The sequence below is a fragment of the Suncus etruscus genome, chromosome 5 (assembly GCF_024139225.1).
Source record: "Suncus etruscus isolate mSunEtr1 chromosome 5, mSunEtr1.pri.cur, whole genome shotgun sequence".
Lineage (NCBI taxonomy): Eukaryota > Metazoa > Chordata > Mammalia > Eulipotyphla > Soricidae > Suncus > Suncus etruscus.
Genome location: NC_064852.1, coordinates 123,963,727 through 123,980,544, shown reverse-complemented (window position 1 = coordinate 123,980,544; position 16,818 = coordinate 123,963,727). Strand labels below are relative to the sequence as shown.

Here is a 16,818-nt window from a genome sequence, read left to right as displayed (position 1 = left end):
CATCAAGAGTAAATGTTGGAATTGGTCAAGGCAGTGGGTAGTAACTTTCAAAAAATGACTGATGTATATATTACGCATTGGGGAAGAGAGAGGGCTGGGGAATGTGAAAACAAAAACTTAGTATTCTCTTCTAGATGACCAGAATATAAAATGTCTTTCTAGTATTTCAAATGTGCTGTGTACAGTTAACTGTATATTTGGTAGACTAATTGCTATGTGTTATAACTGGTAGTAATACATGGGTCTATTTAGTGTAGTAGGAAAACATCAGCTAAACAGGAATATTGTACAGGACTGCTGGTTAACTTTTTATTCCCCTCCTCAGCTCCCAGAAATGCTCCACGGTGATGGGGACAACGAAGAGCACGGCTTCTGCCCAGTGGGCCAGTTCATTCTGCAGAATCTGGGACTGCTCTTCGGATTTGCCATTATGCTGGTGATTGCCCTCTTTGAAGACAAAATTGTATTCGACCTTCAGTTTTAACCATTCCCAGTAATCACAGTTGATTATGAGGATGTTGCCATGCAGCTTTGCAGCTCTTCTTGCACAATGCTCAAAAAAAGAGGAAAAGTCAGTGGCTTGCACTACTTACAAGTTCCATAGATTTAAAAAGCCTGACCACTACCAATTGGTGCTCAGTACAGTATGCCCTGTATGAAGGGAGCCTTTACAAACAGAAAGCTTGTGCTAGAGGGAGGAGTTGGGACTTCATGAACCAATGGTGATGTAGGATTGATTAAGACTTTGTAAAAAAAAAAAATAATCGTATAAAACACTAAAGTAGTCTCTTTATTAATAGAAACTTCTGTGGCTATGCAGAAATAGAATGAAACCAAAAAATCACTTAAACGTTAAAAAATATCTTAAATGGACTTTGGGCAGAGTTTTCTTGGTGCCAAGAAATGGATTATAGTGTCCTTTAATTCAGCTGTATCCATTCAAATGAGAATGGGGATCAATTGGACACTGCTTTGGAACTGCATAAAGTAGATGCTAGGAATTAGGAGGAAAGCTCAGGCTGCGTTAGAGGATGAATTTAGCTTTGGGGAAAGCCCTTATTCTTGAATCTAGAGTTACTATTTTTGTATATATTTGCATAGTGTTTAAATTTGCAGCCTAAACTACTGAAATTTGTGATTGTATGTTTGTGTGAGCTCCAATTTAATGAAAGATTCACAATGGTTCTTTGTATTAATATACTTGGTGTTTGGGTTGTTGTTGTTTTTTTTATTAGACTTTAATTTTGTTTTTGTTTTGGGTGTTATGGTGGGGTAGGGAGCTGAAGCATGTGGTAAAATATATATATATATATTTTTTTTTGTTAAAATTGTGACCCTCTATAAAAGATCAGCAAAAGGAAGAACCCAGACATTGTCTAACAAGTTTTCCTACTCTAACAGTACTAACTAGTTACTTGGAAAATTGTGGAAAACTGAAGTTCTAAATGTCTGCATCCTTTACCAGTGTAACATAAGGACCACAACCACATACTATGGATGGCAGTCAGGGTAGGTAACGTGGAAATTCAAATTTACCAGGTCCACAGTCTGCCCGCGAGTATCGATGCAGGCTACTACCGGGATCATCTCCATTGGCAGTGGGGGTAGCTGCCGTAGTGCTGAGTCAAGCTCTATGTACAGAACTCAGCTAACATCGCTTGATCGTTTTGTGCCAAGATAGGCAGGTGGTGCCTGACAGGGATTAGCCTCTTTTTAGATGCCCTGTTCATAATACTGAATGATTTGTGAGAAGTGCAAACTATGTTTCTCCTGAATTCTGACCTAATGATTTGTAGTACCCAGTCATTTGCATGTAGCTTTCTGTTTACATCTTGTGCCACACAGTTTTCCTTTATGCCAGGCAAATTGTGATTTTTTTGAACTCTGCAGGCAATGTTGTTTTTATCTGCTTGGCAACCAGTGTAGCTGCTTGAAAAATCTTACCCTTCAAATAGTCAAGAGCCAAACTTCGTTTCATTCCATGTAGACTATTCATTGAAGCATCTTCCTTTCCTAATTTCTCTTGCTTTGACTTAAAACAATAACCAAAATGTTGAGAGAGCAGTGCATCCATTCATGCCAAGATGGTGTTTTTTTCCCTCATTTATTCCTGAACTCTGAAATAGCATTGTTTCTGGCTTTTGGACTCTCCATGGTCTCATTGTGACAAGAGTTTTATACACGGATTATTTACGACATTGGGCACTGAATTAGGACGGCCCTCATCATCTCATTGCTTGGCCCTTCAAGCAACCTAGCTACAAGGTGCTGTTGTTGGTTTTTGTTTTTTTTTTTTTTTAAGTACTGCCAAGTTCAAATGATTCAGATATTTTGCTTTCTGAACCAAGATATATTTATAGTTACATTGTGGGGTTTTTATACCCTAAGAGGATTCTTCATTCCAGCATTAAATCTGTTTAATTTTTAAATTTTTATGGAAAGTAACAGCTGGAATATACTCCCAGTCTTAAATTTCTGATAGGTTATGTTCAAATAGCTAGCGTTTTATATTCTCTCAAACATGGTCTTTAGTTCCTAAATCCTTTCAACCTTTTGAGACTGTAACAGTTGCTGCTAGTATTTTGTTAGGGTTCCACCAGTATTTAGTTTTCACATCATTCGAACGTATAGTTTTAAGTCTTAATAGACAATCTGAATTCCACTACATTTCTGTTTGGCTCCAACATTCCAGTGAACTCGACCATTCTAATTTAACATGTGTTTGTTGGAGGTCATTAATGTTACTTGTACAATGCTGTCACTGTGTGACATCCATATGAATTTTGGTGTATCCATTGCATTCAATCAGCTATGATTATGCTTAGAAATACTATAGTAACTAGCTAGATGCAGTGTGAATTTTTTCCATTAACAGTAAGTCAGTGGCTTAAATGTGATTATGGTCCTGCAAGGTGATACTTGCTAAAATATCTTAAACTTTTTTGTTGTAACTGAATCATTTTTTAAAAATTTATAAGGCTGGAAATGATCAAATGCTGTTTTATTCATTGTCAACAGTGGTGTGTCATTTTATGTATGTTCCTAATGCTTATGGAACTCTCCCAAAATAAAGTTCTTCAAAAAGAGCAAATACATCAGTTGAGTTTTCTTTAGTGTGTAATTCAGATTATTTCTTTACACTCAAATACTAGTACTTATTAAAATGTAGATTGCATTATTCATCAGTAAGTTTATAATTTTAATTTTAGTCAAACTGATCACACAAAAGATGTTTTAAAAAGTCTTTTTTTCTGCTTAATTATCTAGTACAGGGAAATGACACTTCTTTTCTAATTATGAATTAAGTTGGCACAACAGCGCCACACCCCGTCCAATCCAGTGCTCCGGGGGCTGGTCTGAAGGAAGAGTTACAGCAATTACAAAATTTGTAGAATGTCCAGTGGTGGATAATGTTCCTCTTCGCTCACTTGTCTTGTACAGTGGCGCCACATAACTTTGTCGTTCTGGAATATCTACCTTCTTACAGGGCTTTAGCCACATCTGAAAAGAAGAGTATTAAAGATTTAAGTCAGACCTACTGTGTGTATATTTAGACCAAATATCATTCAGGTTTTGTTTTTATTTTTCTGAACGTTTCTCTGGTACAGAACAAGTTTTCATAAACAGGGTTATCACTGCTCAGAATGTTTTTGGTGTTCGGCCTCTCCAGCAGCACTTGGGACACCACACAGTGCTGGACCTCTTCCCTCCAGCAGGCATCCCAACAGGACAAATACTCGAGCAAGGATATGAGCTCTATTCACCTCTCTAGCTCATGGATCTCAGAGCAAAGAATTTGCTAGAACTTTAGACACCACTATGGGAAGCATGTTATTTTCACCTAATTCAGCAAATGTATATTTCAGGTGTTCACTTTTCTACCATATTTAGATGATCAAATATTTTTCACTTGAGAGAACTATCACTATTGATACATAAAATCATACTGCTTTTTGAAGGTCAGCCCCCCAAATTTCACCCAATTTTTATATGAACAGATCACCTTGTTTTACTTGACTTTTAAGGGGTCTTGTGAATTTTATATTTTGTAATGATTTGTCTATGATGGGTTTAATATATTTAGTATAATTTGTAACTTCTAAGAATAAAGAACACTATAATAGTGATCAAGTATTTGGCTTTAAGAATTGAACTGAGGGACCGGAGCGTTGGCACAAGCAATAAGGCATCTGCCTTGTGCATGCTACCCTAGGACGAACCAGGGTTCGATTCCCCAGTGTCCCATATGGTCCCCCAAGCCAGGAGTGATTTCTGAGCACACATAGCCAGGAGTAACCCCTGAACATCACCTGGTATGGCCCAAAAACAGAACAAAACAAAAAAGAATTGAACTGAAGTTTTTTTCTCTTGGCAATAATAGCATCCCTTTGAATATATACTAGGAGCCTCAGCAGCAGAGTCTCTTTTAATGTTTCTCGGGGCAGAACACAAAGTATGAGGGCACTAATGAGGGTCTGTTTCTTTTACATTATTGCAAAATCCAGATGATTCTAATGCAGTTCTTTAGCTCCAGTTGCAAAGTTAGGGGTCACCACACTCACACTGGATGTATTTCATTTCAAACAATGGTGGACATTTTAAGTTATTTTCCTTTGGATAGTCATCTACGTATAATGAAGTCTGTCATTGGCTACTCATTCATCGGAAGCTAATGAGACATTTCCTTGTGAAAGAGAGGGAAAAACCCAAATGTGGCCCCATAAATCCCTAAATCTATAACATGTGTTCTTTGTCTTCAATTTGGATCCTTACCTTTCTTGGCCCACAGTGTTTTACTATAGAAAGTTGACAACTTAGGTTTTAAGCATTTGGCTGTCAGCTACATTCGTCAACTGCCTTGAAAGGAAACCTAGTTTGAGCTGCACCCAGAGTCCCACATGGTGAATTCATGTCAACCTCAAAGCCTATGTTTTATCACATCATTCCAGGCTGATGTTTCAAATTGTGTGGAAATTTTCTCTTGTCAATAAAAGATGGGAACTTATGCAGCTTGGTCCTGCTGAAGATAGGTGCCTGGGAACCAGATGTGTTTCATTGTGTAATCTGGGAGTTCCTTATTGTTAAGTCAAGGTGTACAGAAGAAAATAATTTCAGCACAATGATATGTATATATTGATATATATTTAAGCATTTCCAGAGGCCATATTTGCTTATCACTAAAATTCATTTGTAATCCTAAAATCAATTCAGTACCTTCACGATCACTTGCAAGGATGCCTAAACTGTAAGAAATAATTCATGCAAGTTGCTGGACAAGTATGTTTCTGGCTCAGTAGAACTTGGTGTATTCTGTCTCCTTGTTTCAGCTTTCCAACATAAAAGTTCCCATTTCAAAGTGTACTTAGTGCTGAATTTCTCAATTATTGGGGAGAGCATTTAAACATGGCCCCTTAGTATCTTACTTTAAAAAAAGTTTAGATCAAGCATAAGTTTTTTGGCCATAAATTCAATATTAATTGAATTCAATATTAAGTCAAATAAGTCTTTTTCTTTTTTGGAAGTTCCAGGAGTCAGCCAGCTTTATTTCACAGTCCCTACCGCTATGCACACCTCCTCACATGGCCTCTTATACTAAGCCTTTTTCTTTTTTATTACTTTTTCTTTTCTTGTTTCTTTTTGGTTTACTAAGCCTTTTCAAATAAGTCAAGTTTAAGTACTAACTGGGGAGACAGATTATGGGGCTGGAATGGGATACTTTGGTTCCCTAACAGGCAGCGAATGACCACTGGTTGCAGCTATGAAACTCAAGAAATGTGGCTAGTCACCTTATAGTTGTCCAAAAATTACTAGTTCAGGTTGTAATGATTTATTGCCAGCAACTCTATAACAAATACTAGTCATAGCAAAAATGTATGTGTGTATGAGTGTGACATGGTCCAACACCAAGGTACTCATTTGGTGATACTAACCACAGGCAAGGTATCATAAAGAATTTTGGGATATGACTCTGCCAGTCTCCTGCTCTTTCTGTTCCAAGAAGCTCCATCTAGAAATAATCCTTGAATAAAAACACCTAAATACAAAAGCAACAGGTTAATACAACACTTAAAGGCACATTTTGATGGCTCTGAAATTTCTGAACCTCTATTTCCTACAAGTGATACAAATGATGCTGAGGCAGCAGCTGAAGGCTTGTCCCCAATGGAAGCAGTATTCAGAGTCCTTGGTCTTAACCAGTGCTTCTCAATTATTTTCTGTCATGTCCCCCCTAGGAAGAAGAAAACATTTTTTTGCGCCCCCGTGCAACTGCAAATAGTATCTTTATTTAAAAAAAACACTAACCTGCAAAACAAAAATATATAAAATATTTTGAGCTGATTTTTTAATCAGAGGTGATGTTTGGGTTAATGGCTACAATGAGCACGTTTTGCAATGCATAGCTTTTCGAAGCTGGGTTTGAAGCAGGACACAGCAACTCTCAGCTCCAGAGACATCCAGAGACATAAACACGGGGCTTAGCTTATGACAGTGTTTGCCGAGGTCAAATGGGGCCCCCTTTACGGAGCCTCGCGACCTCCCTGGGGGGTGCGCCCCACTATTTGAGAACCACTAGTCTTAACACATTTTTTTTTTTTTTTGGTTTTTGGGTCACACGCAGCAGTGCTCAGGGGATACTTCTGGCTCTATGCTTAGAAATCGCCCCCAGCAGGCTCGGGGGGACCATATGGGATGCCGGGATTTGAACCACCGTCCTTCTGCATGAAAGGCAAATGCCTTACCGCTGGGCTATTTCTCCGGCCCCTTTAACACATATTTTAAGAATATTCTCTGCCTAGTCCACAAATTCCATCCTACTACAGTTGGGCACTGAGCATTGGCACTGAAGATGAAACCAGTTTGGGCATATGCAAGGCAATGTGTTCTAATCTGTACTATCTCCAGCTCCCAATCTAACCATTTTATACATGATTACATTTATTTTTTACTAATAAGTGAGTTGCTTAGGTAAGACACGCTTGAAAATGACATATAGATTGGACTAGGATCTGGCCCATAGCGCTGACTCTGGGTTGTGCTTTTTGCTCTCCAAGAGTTGTGGCTGGTTCACTGTCAGCTCCATCTTCAGCTAGTTTGTTCAGCCCAGCCCCTCTTTTGCTCACTAATTTTCACCTATCTTGTATCTCATCTCATCTCATCTCTCTCTCTCTCCTCTCTCTCTCCCCTCTTTCTCTTCTCTCTCTCTCTCTCTCTCTCTCTCTCTCTCTCTCTCTCTCTCTCTCTCTCTCTCTCTCTCTCTCTCTCTCTCTCTCCCCTCTTTCTCTTTTCTCTCTCTCCCCTCTCCCTCGTTTGAGGTCACATCTAACTGTCCAGTTTACTCCTGCTGAGGGTTCACTCTTGGCAGATTCAGGAACCATGTAGTGATTGGGGATCAAACCTGGTTGGCCACATGCAGGAGAAACACCCTAACTGCTGTACTCTTTCCACTCCTGCTGCTTCTCATTGCTATGCATTGCTCGCCTTTGGGGACACAGAGTGACCTAGTAGTTCCAAGGGGCCGGAGAGATAGCATGGAGGTAAGGCGTTTGTCTTTCATGCAGAAGGTCATCGGTTCAAATCCCGGCGTCCCATATGGTCCCCCGTGCCTGCCAGGAGCAATTTCTGAGCATGAAGCCAGGAGTAACCCCTGAGCACTGCCGGGTGTGACCCAAAAACCACAAAAAAAAAAAAAAAGAATTTGGGTAAAAGGAATCTTAAAAGCAAGCAGAGTGGGGTCAATTTAAGAGAATTCTTCAGGTTGAGCTTATGCCTTGCCTGCATAAGCCTGGGTTCAATTGTCAGTACTGCACTGTAAGGATAGAAGAGTGGATAGGATGTTTGCCTTGTATGTGGCAGACCCAGGTTGAATCCCCAGCATCCCATATGGTTCCCCAAGCACTACCAGCAGTGATTCATGAGTGCAGGATCAGGAGTCTCCCCTGAGCATTACCAGGTATGGCACCAAAGCAAAAACCAAGAACAAAAATTTCTAGTACTATATCATATTCCAAGCATTCTAGGATCAGCTCCTGAGTACTAAGCCAGGAGTGGCCCCAAAACCCTGCCTGCTGTATCCCATCAATCACAACCAAACTCACAAAACATACAGAGTGTATGGTGCTAAATTGAATTTATAGTGACCTTTATGTTACCACACCCCCCATTCTTCCTGTCACCTTACCTACAAAAAAGACCCCCCCACCCCCATTCCTGGGAGGGGTCTTGGGAGGTTATAAAAGGTTTGGCCTGAGGGGCTAGGGAGAAGATTTTCCTGGATGGAGAAGGTTGCAGGAGGAGAGATGGCTGAAAGAGGCTAGACGTAGGGCAAGCTGACAAGACCATGCTTAAATAGGCCACACATGTTGGCCAGGGCAAATAAAGCTGATATTTCCTGGAGCCTATTTGTAGATAAGTTTTCTACCCACCGTTCTCCCAAACCCAGATACCCGCTGGCTAGAGGGGTTTGGAGCCACGTGGCCTAGAACAGCAAAGAAAGGCCTCCATTCATCCCATCACCATTCAGCTCCATCCAAAGGGCCTTCTTAATTATTTAATTCTACACTTTATTGGCATGCTTTACTTTTAAGTCAATAAGTGCACTTCTTTATTAGCCACTGAGCCCAGGAGAAAAACAAAATTTGCAAATCAAAGTGACAATGATATTTCATCTCACACAAGAATGGCATGTACAAAAAAATCTCTGGGAATCACTAGTATCAGTAGGGATGTGGTGAAAAAGAACCCTCATTCTCTGTTGCTGGGAAGGTTGCTTGGCTCAACCTATAGAGAAATTCCTTAAAAGAGTACCAGTCAGGCCTATAGAATCGTACAGCAGGTAGAATGCTCACCCTGAGCACCACCAGGTGTGACCCACAAACCAGAATAAGCAAATACAATTCAAAAGTAAAAAGATATTTAAACTGGGTGACTACAGTCTCCTAAGAATGCCTAGAATATTCCTAGAGGGCTACAGATGAAAATCACCTAAGGGTGGAGTGAGGGCAGACATGTCCTGGTAATTCTCTACTTTATCCCTGGCCACTACACAAGTAGGGAGTGACAGGACACACTTGTCCTCATGATTGCATGTAAGAGTAAAACTCAGACCAATAAAGAGATCTTATAAAACCTGGACCCATAAAGGAGTTGAATTTTATTCTAAAAGGAGAAAGTGTCACTAATAAATTTCTTAATGGCTTGGATTTTTATTTTGGAAGATACTTTTTAAAGAGACACTAAAAGTATGAGGTTACTAGAAGAAACAACTAGATAAGAAAATCTGCTAAGTCCTTGGGAAAGCCACTATTTAGAGAAAGCTGATAAAGACGCACAAATGTGTGCAACATTGGAAGGCAGGTCAAAGAAAATGATGCCGGGGAAAATAGAGGGAGATGTCAACTAGTCAAATGCTGAGTGGCAAAGACAAAGACAGAGGCTGTGGGATTTGTCAGCATGAGCCAATCTCGAAAGAACAGCATCTGTTGACTAGAGAGGGGGGAAAACTCAGATAGGACTAAGAAGTGAGGCATTAAAGGGGGAAGTAAAGGCAAACGACATTGGGAAATTTTGGTATGAAGCAGAGCAGGGACATGTAACAGCAGCCAAGTATTAAGACAATGATTCCTTGTTGATTTAAGTGGATAATTCTAGAGTGTGTTGCACACCAAGAGAACCAGTCCAGTACAGACTCAGCTCCGAGTTAGTGTTGGTTTGTTGCCAAACTGCTGAAAGAGGAATGTCACATGAAAGTGAGTCACATGAGTTTTTTTGTTTCCCAGGATTGATCGAAGCTATGATAACCTATAGTATGCAGCAAGCAGCATTGTCACTACAGTGCCCAGGCCCTTATCAGATGCTGGGTGCTAAGAAATGGAAAATGAAGGGAAGAGAGGCAGTTGGATAGATGGTATTGATAGACTGGCTCAGTGTAGAGCTGCTATAAACTCTCACCAAGAATGAACACAGGACCTACCAAGCAGAAAAATGCGAAGTATTCCACAATGTGAAAGAGAGAGAAGAAAAAAGAGAGACTGTCATAATATATATGTGAGTATGGAGATTAACAGATTTAGAGGAAAAAGAAGAAAAGCATTTGCAACAAATAACACTGGGAAAACTGGTTTGCCATGTGCCAAAAAATGGGACACAATTACATTACGCAGAGAAATCGGTGCCAAATGGTTATTAAAGACTGTGTCACATTTGAAGGCACAAGGTTCAGAAGAAAACTAAGGAAAAATATTTGGGACCAGTTCTAAAAGATCTTCAATGATTCTACTTAGTCCCACAAAGAAAGGAAAAGCCAAAGTATCAAAGGGTACCATACCAGACTCAAATATTTTTGCACTGTAAATGAAACTATGAATGAATGGAATAAAATACAACAGAATTTTGGTAAACATTTTGGTAAAAAAAAATTGGTAAAAAAAAGAATATATTGCATTTTAAAAGATAATACATGTTTCGGGCTGGAGACATACTACATACAGACAAGTAGAGTGCTTGCCTTGCACACAGCTGACCATGCTCAATCCCTGAGCACTGCCAGAGTGATCCTTAAATGCAGAAATTGATGTAAGTACATGGACTTTCGTCAGATGTGATAATAGACCTTCTCTCCCAGGAAAAGAAAAAACAGGTCTGAAAGGAAAGTTTAGGGTAGCTACTATTAAAACAATCAAGAAAATCAAGAAAAAACAAAAAAATCAAGAAAACATTTGACACGCTTTTAATCACAACATTCCTATTTGCTTTCTTAAATTTTATTATTTATTTATATTTTAAATAATAACTTTATTTAAACACTGTGATTACAAACATGATTGTAGTTGGGTTTCAATCTTAAAAAGAACACCCCCTTCACCAGTGCAATATTACTACCACCAGTGCCCCCATCTCTTTCCCCACCCCACTCCCTGCCTGTATTTGAGACAGACATTCTACTTCTCTCACTCATTAACAATGTCATGGTAGTTGTTTGTGTAGTTATTTCTCTAACTGCACTCACCACTCTTTGTAGTCAGCTTCATTTCGTGAGCCAGGTCTTCTGGCCCTCATCTCTGGGTATTATTACAGTAATGTCTTTTATCTTTCTTAAAACTCATAGATGAGTGAGACTATTCTGTCTACCTCTCTCCCTCTGACATATTTCACTCAGCATAATAGATTCCATATCCATCCATGTATAGGAAAATTTCATGACTTCTCTCCTGACAGCTGCATAATATTCCATTGTGTATATGTATCACAGTTTCTTTAGCCATTCATTTGTTGAAGGGCATCTTGGTTGTTTCCAGATTCTGGCTATTGTAAATAGAGCTGCAATGAATACAGGTATGAGGAAGGGAATTTTTGAATTGTATTTTTGTGTACCTAAGGTTTATCCCTAGGAGTGGTATAGCTGGATTATATGGGAGCTCAATTTACAATTTTTTGAGAAATCTCCATCTTGTTTTCTATAAAGTCTGAACTAGACAACATTCAACATGCAAAAATCAACAGCCTTCTTGTACACCAATAATAATAGAGAAGAAATGAACATTAAAAATTTTTAATCACATTAGTGTCACACAAACTCAAATATCTTGGAGTCAACTAAACTAATAATATGAAGGACCTATACAAAGAAACCTACAAAACCATGCTTCAAGAATTAAAAGAGGACACAAGGAAAGGGAGACACATGTATTGAGAAGATTAACACTATTAAAATGTCAAAATTTCCCAAAGCATTGTACAGATTTAATGCAATCCTTCTAAGAATACCCATGACATTTTTCAAAGAAGTTGATCAAACACTCCCGAAATTCATTTGGAACAATAACACCCATGAATAGCTAGAGTCACCCTTGAGAAAAAGAATATGGGAGGCATCACTCTCCCCAACTTTAAATTATATTACAAAGCTATAGTCATTAAAACAGCATGGTATTGGAATAAAGATAGATCCTCAGATCAGTGGAATAGATTTGAGTAGTCAGAGAATGCTCCCCAGACATACACTCAATCTTTTTGTTTGTTTGTTTGTTTTTGGGTCACACCCGGCAGCGCTCAGGAGTTACTCCTGGCTTTACACTCAGGAATCACTGGAAGGCTCTGGGGAACATATGGGATGCCGGGATTCGAACCACTGTCCTCCTGCATGCAAAGCAAATGCCTTACCTCCAAGTTATCTCTTCGGCCCCAGTCAATCTTTGATAAAGGGGCAAGAAATGCACAATGAAACAAGGTAAGTCTCTTCAACAGGTGGTGCTGGGACAACTGGAACTCAGATCTTCATCTAACACCATGTACAAAGGTCAAATCCAAATGGATTAAAGACCTTGATATCTGACCTCAAAACTATAAGGTATATAGAACAACACGTAGGTAAAACACTCCATGAAATTGAGACTAAAGGCATCATCAAGGTGGAAACAGCACTGTTCAAACAAGTGGAAGCAGAGATAAGCTGATGGGACTATATTAAGCTGAGAAGTTTCTGCACTTCAAAGAAAATAATAGTAGGACACAATAGCCACCCTCAGAATGGAAGAAACTATTCACCCAATACCAATCAGATAAGGGGCTAATACTGAAAATTTGCAAGGTACTGACAGAACTTAACAAGAAAAAAACAATCTAACTCCATCAAAAAATGGGGAGAAAAAATGAACAGACACTTCCTCAAAGAAGAAATACAGATGGCCAAAAGGCACATCAAAAAATTCTCCACATCAATAATCATCAGGGAGATGTAATCAAAACAACTATGAGTTACCACCTCACACCAAAGAGATTGGTGCATATCACAAAGAACAAGTACAATCAGTGCTGGCAGGGATGTGAGGAGGAAGGAACTCTCATTCACTACTGGTGGGAATGTCGCTTTATTAAATTTTAGAATGATGTAAGCAATATGAGGGAATGTATATTTTTTTTCTGGTTTTGGGACAAACCTGGTAGCGTTCAGGAGTTACTCCTAGCTCTGGAATCAGAAATCACCCTTGGCAGGCTCAGGAGACTGTATGGGATGCCAGAAATCAAACCTGATCTGTCCCGGGTTGGCCATGTGCAAGGTAAGTGTTCTACCACTATGCTATTGTTCCAGCCCCAGGAATGTATATTTTAATAGTATGCACTTGACATGCTCTTGAAAGGGTTCAAAACAACTTCCTTTTCAATATTGTGCCATTTTGATTCACCAGACCAATATAAGATTAGAGCTAACTATTTGGAAGAGGGAAATAGGGCCATGCCTGGCTGTGCTCAGGGATCACTTCTAGGATCGCTCCTACCAGGTCCAAGTGACCATTTAGGGTGCTGGTGATTAAACGTGTGTTGTTCATTTGCAAAGTAAGAAATTTACCTCTATACTATCTTTCCAGTACCACAGTTAGTTACTGCCTGCATTGTTTATTTTGGTGATTGTTTTCTCCATCACTTTTGATGAGAAATAACCCAAGACTTAGAGAAGTTTGCAAAATAGGGTCCTGGGCAGGAAGTCACGGGCCCAATGCTGATCTCATGCTCTGAGCACTGTCCTGGTAGCTCTGCTCTCAGTGATAAGTCATCTGTGTTTTCTGGCTGCACTGTAGTCAGGTATATGTGAGTCCTGTGGATCTAGCACATAGAACCCCCTATAAGAAGCATGACTGAAAATATGAGCCATGGGCTGAGATGAGAGCACAGCCCTACTCCTTCCTGCCAAGCAGCATGTGAGCACATTGTGCTTGTCAGTCAGTCCCAGACTTCAACTCATTCTGTCCCTTGCACTTACCATCTTCGGGAGCATTCTTATAATCTTTGTCTTCCATTACTTCATAGTCAAACCCAAGAAGATCAATGGGGATTGTATATTTCCGGGAATAGTTCTGCTGGGCTCCAGTCAGGAAGGCTTGTGTGAAGAAGAAGCCAGAAAGCCAGAAGACTGGAGGAGGCCCAACCTCATACCATTGCTGTGGTGTCAGAGGAGAAGGTTTTCAACAATACAGTTCTTCAAGTTTGAATACAGTCCCACTTACTAAAACATGGCCCTAAACACTCTCCCTATTATCTGTTAATAAATACATAAGCTAAAGCGCTGAGGAATAGTAATGTATACACTCAAAGGTCCAAAATAAATATAAAAGAATCAGTATTTGTTCTAATCTCATTTTGTATTCTATGGTCATATTACAATGTGCATGAAAACAGATATAATTGTTTTGTACAGGCCCAATGATTACCTCAAAAAAGTTCTCTGCAGTAGAGAAAATCTAATATACACAGTTGTCTAGTATATGATATCTTGAGCAAAATTTAGTATCAGTATTGAAGATAATCAGTAGGTAAAAACTGCACATTCGACATTTCTAACACAATTATTCATCAAGGTTATTACTGTCTTGGGCAGTCTTGGCTGAACTAGCAATCTAGTAATTTCATGACCTAAGAGAGTGCTAGACAAGACAATAATGCTTCTATCTAGTATTTTCCATGGTTTTCAAGATGATATGCTCTGGGGAATCTATTTCTACACTTAATATTTCATAGAAAATCAATATAAACAGTTGTTATAAACTGTTTTATTCTTCAAGTATTATTGACTTTTTGACATCCGACATCACTCAACATAAACATCTGCTTCAAAAGCTTTCTAACATTCAACTACCAGCAAGTACTAGCAGTTTGATCTTTCACTGTAACTGTTAATTATAAAGTTTATGCAATACTGAGTAATGGTCATCTGTGCCTACATTCACAGAAAAACTAGAACGACTTATCACATTAGGCAGCAAGATGAAGACAATAAAATCAGAAGAAAACCAATATATTATCATTTGAGAGCTAGAGAGAGATTGGCAGGTAGGGCCCTTGCCTTGCATGGGTCTCTTGAGCTCTTCTAGGAATGATCCCTTAGCATCCTCAGCTATAACCCCTGAACATATATGTATACATATATCTGTATATGTATATATATATGTGTATGTATATGTGCATATACATATATGTAATTATTTGGATAACTTACCTGCAAGAATTTTAATCTTGCAAGGAAGTCATTCACATAGCTCCCAAGTGGTTTAAGGCTTGGGTAGGATTTACCCATCCACATTGCAGGAATTTTGACATTCAAAATACTTTTAGCTACTTCTTCAAGCTCTGTAGACATCACTACCAGCCCCTGAAAAACATTTAACCCTCAGTTACCATGAGAGGGTAGATTACAGACAATTCCTGATTCTGTATCTTCATTGCTTCTACTGTCTTTGGTTAAATGTTAGGGGATAGAAATAGTACAGCAGGTAGGGTGCGTGCCTCTCATGCATCCAACCTGCTTTTGATCCCCAAACCCTTATATCATTCCCAAAGCTCCACCAGGTGTAATTCCTGTGTACAACCAGCTATGGCCTCCTGGCCAGATAAATATTGAGTCATACAGGAAAAATAAAGTAAGCATCCTTTTTTTTTTAAATATCTATTGTTCATAGAATGTGTAAACAATTCCTTAGTAAAACATTAAACTAAATGTTTTATTTTGTTTGTTTGTTTTTTTGGGTCACACTTGGCAGTGTTTAGGGGTTATTCCTGGCTCTATGCTCAGAAATTGCCGCTGGCAGGCACAGGAGACCATATGGGATGCCAGGATTTGAACCACCATCCTTCTGCATGAAAGGCAAATGCCTTACCTCCATGCTATCTCTCCAGCCCCTAAACTGTTAATGAAAAAATCTTCTCAGTTCTGATTGATTACATATTTGCTATTACATCATTGTCTAAATTTGTTATTTACTTCTTGTTTAGGAAATAACTAAAATATCAGCTTTTTAAAAAACTAGAATCTTACGACATCAACAACTATAAATCTATATTACTTTTCTTTTTTTTTACCATGACCAAGTCAGTTTTATTCCAGGAATGCAAGGATGGTTTAACATACACAAATCAATCAACATAATACACTATATGAATAAAAATAAAAATATTAAAATCATATCGATAGATGCAGAGAAAGCATTTGGTAAGGCCCAGAACCCATTCGTTTTTTTTTTTTGCAATGTAAACTTTTCTTTATTACAACATATTTTATATACAGAATAGTTTAATATATAAACACACACATATAGTCAGTTTATAATTAAATGTCTTCATTAAGTGTAGCAGAAAGATTAAATATCTTCATTTTATCGCTCATAAATCTACATTACCTTTATGATTTTGATTGAAGGACATTACATTGCATAGATCTATTATAATTATTGGACAATAAATATTTATTTTATGGAAAGATGGTGCTATAATATTGTGATATACATATACTAAATTAAATTTATATGTTACATATATTTTGTCCTTTTTTACAGGCCTGAGAGTGTCAGGAATTATTTCTGATACAGATCTTGAGGGTGAAATCTGGACAGTGTTTTATGGCCCCTATAATGCTATGTATCAAACTCAGAACTCTCCTGTGCAAACATGATATTCAGGCCTTTGCACCATTTCTTTAACCCTAAAAATACATTTCTAAGGGGCTGGAGAGACAGCATAACAGTAGGGCATTTGCCTTGCAAACAGCCAATCCAGGACGGATGGTGGTTTGAATACCGGCATCCCATATGGTCCCCGTGCCTGCCAGGAGTGATGTCTGAGCACAGAACCAGGAGTAACCCCTGAGCACTACTGGGTGTGACCCCAAAACCAAAAAAGAAAAAAAAAACCTCAAGCAAAAAACACACAAAAAATACATTTCTAAGTGATATAGAATGTTGTTGCTTCTAGTTAATGCTGCCCAGTAGAATAACATATTTCTTTCACTATGTTTCATTTAAGATACTTTGCAAGACACATGCATAAGGAGGC

The 16,818-nt window shown here is 38.7% G+C and overlaps 2 protein-coding genes across 3 annotated transcripts in view; one reads left to right on the top strand and one right to left on the bottom strand.

The window, feature by feature from the left end:
- The window catches only part of SLC39A10 (solute carrier family 39 member 10), a 114,507-nt gene extending 111,436 nt beyond the window's left edge, over window positions 1-3,071 (top strand). For both annotated transcript variants that reach the window (XM_049773186.1, XM_049773185.1), the window contains exon 10: window positions 326-3,071. In XM_049773186.1, the coding sequence (XP_049629143.1) occupies window positions 326-484 (159 nt within the window). In that variant the 3' untranslated portion in view covers window positions 485-3,071. The remainder of the gene's footprint in view (window positions 1-325) is intronic.
- Window positions 3,072-3,278: 207 nt separating this feature from the next.
- DNAH7 (dynein axonemal heavy chain 7) overlaps window positions 3,279-16,818 on the bottom strand; it is a 283,116-nt gene continuing 269,576 nt past the window's right edge. The window contains exons 60-63 of the mRNA XM_049772925.1: window positions 14,990-15,142; window positions 13,757-13,934; window positions 5,931-6,034; window positions 3,279-3,501 (exon numbers count right to left, since the gene is read on the bottom strand). Of these exons, the coding sequence (XP_049628882.1) occupies window positions 3,295-3,501; window positions 5,931-6,034; window positions 13,757-13,934; window positions 14,990-15,142 (642 nt within the window). The 3' untranslated portion in view covers window positions 3,279-3,294. The remainder of the gene's footprint in view (window positions 3,502-5,930; window positions 6,035-13,756; window positions 13,935-14,989; window positions 15,143-16,818) is intronic.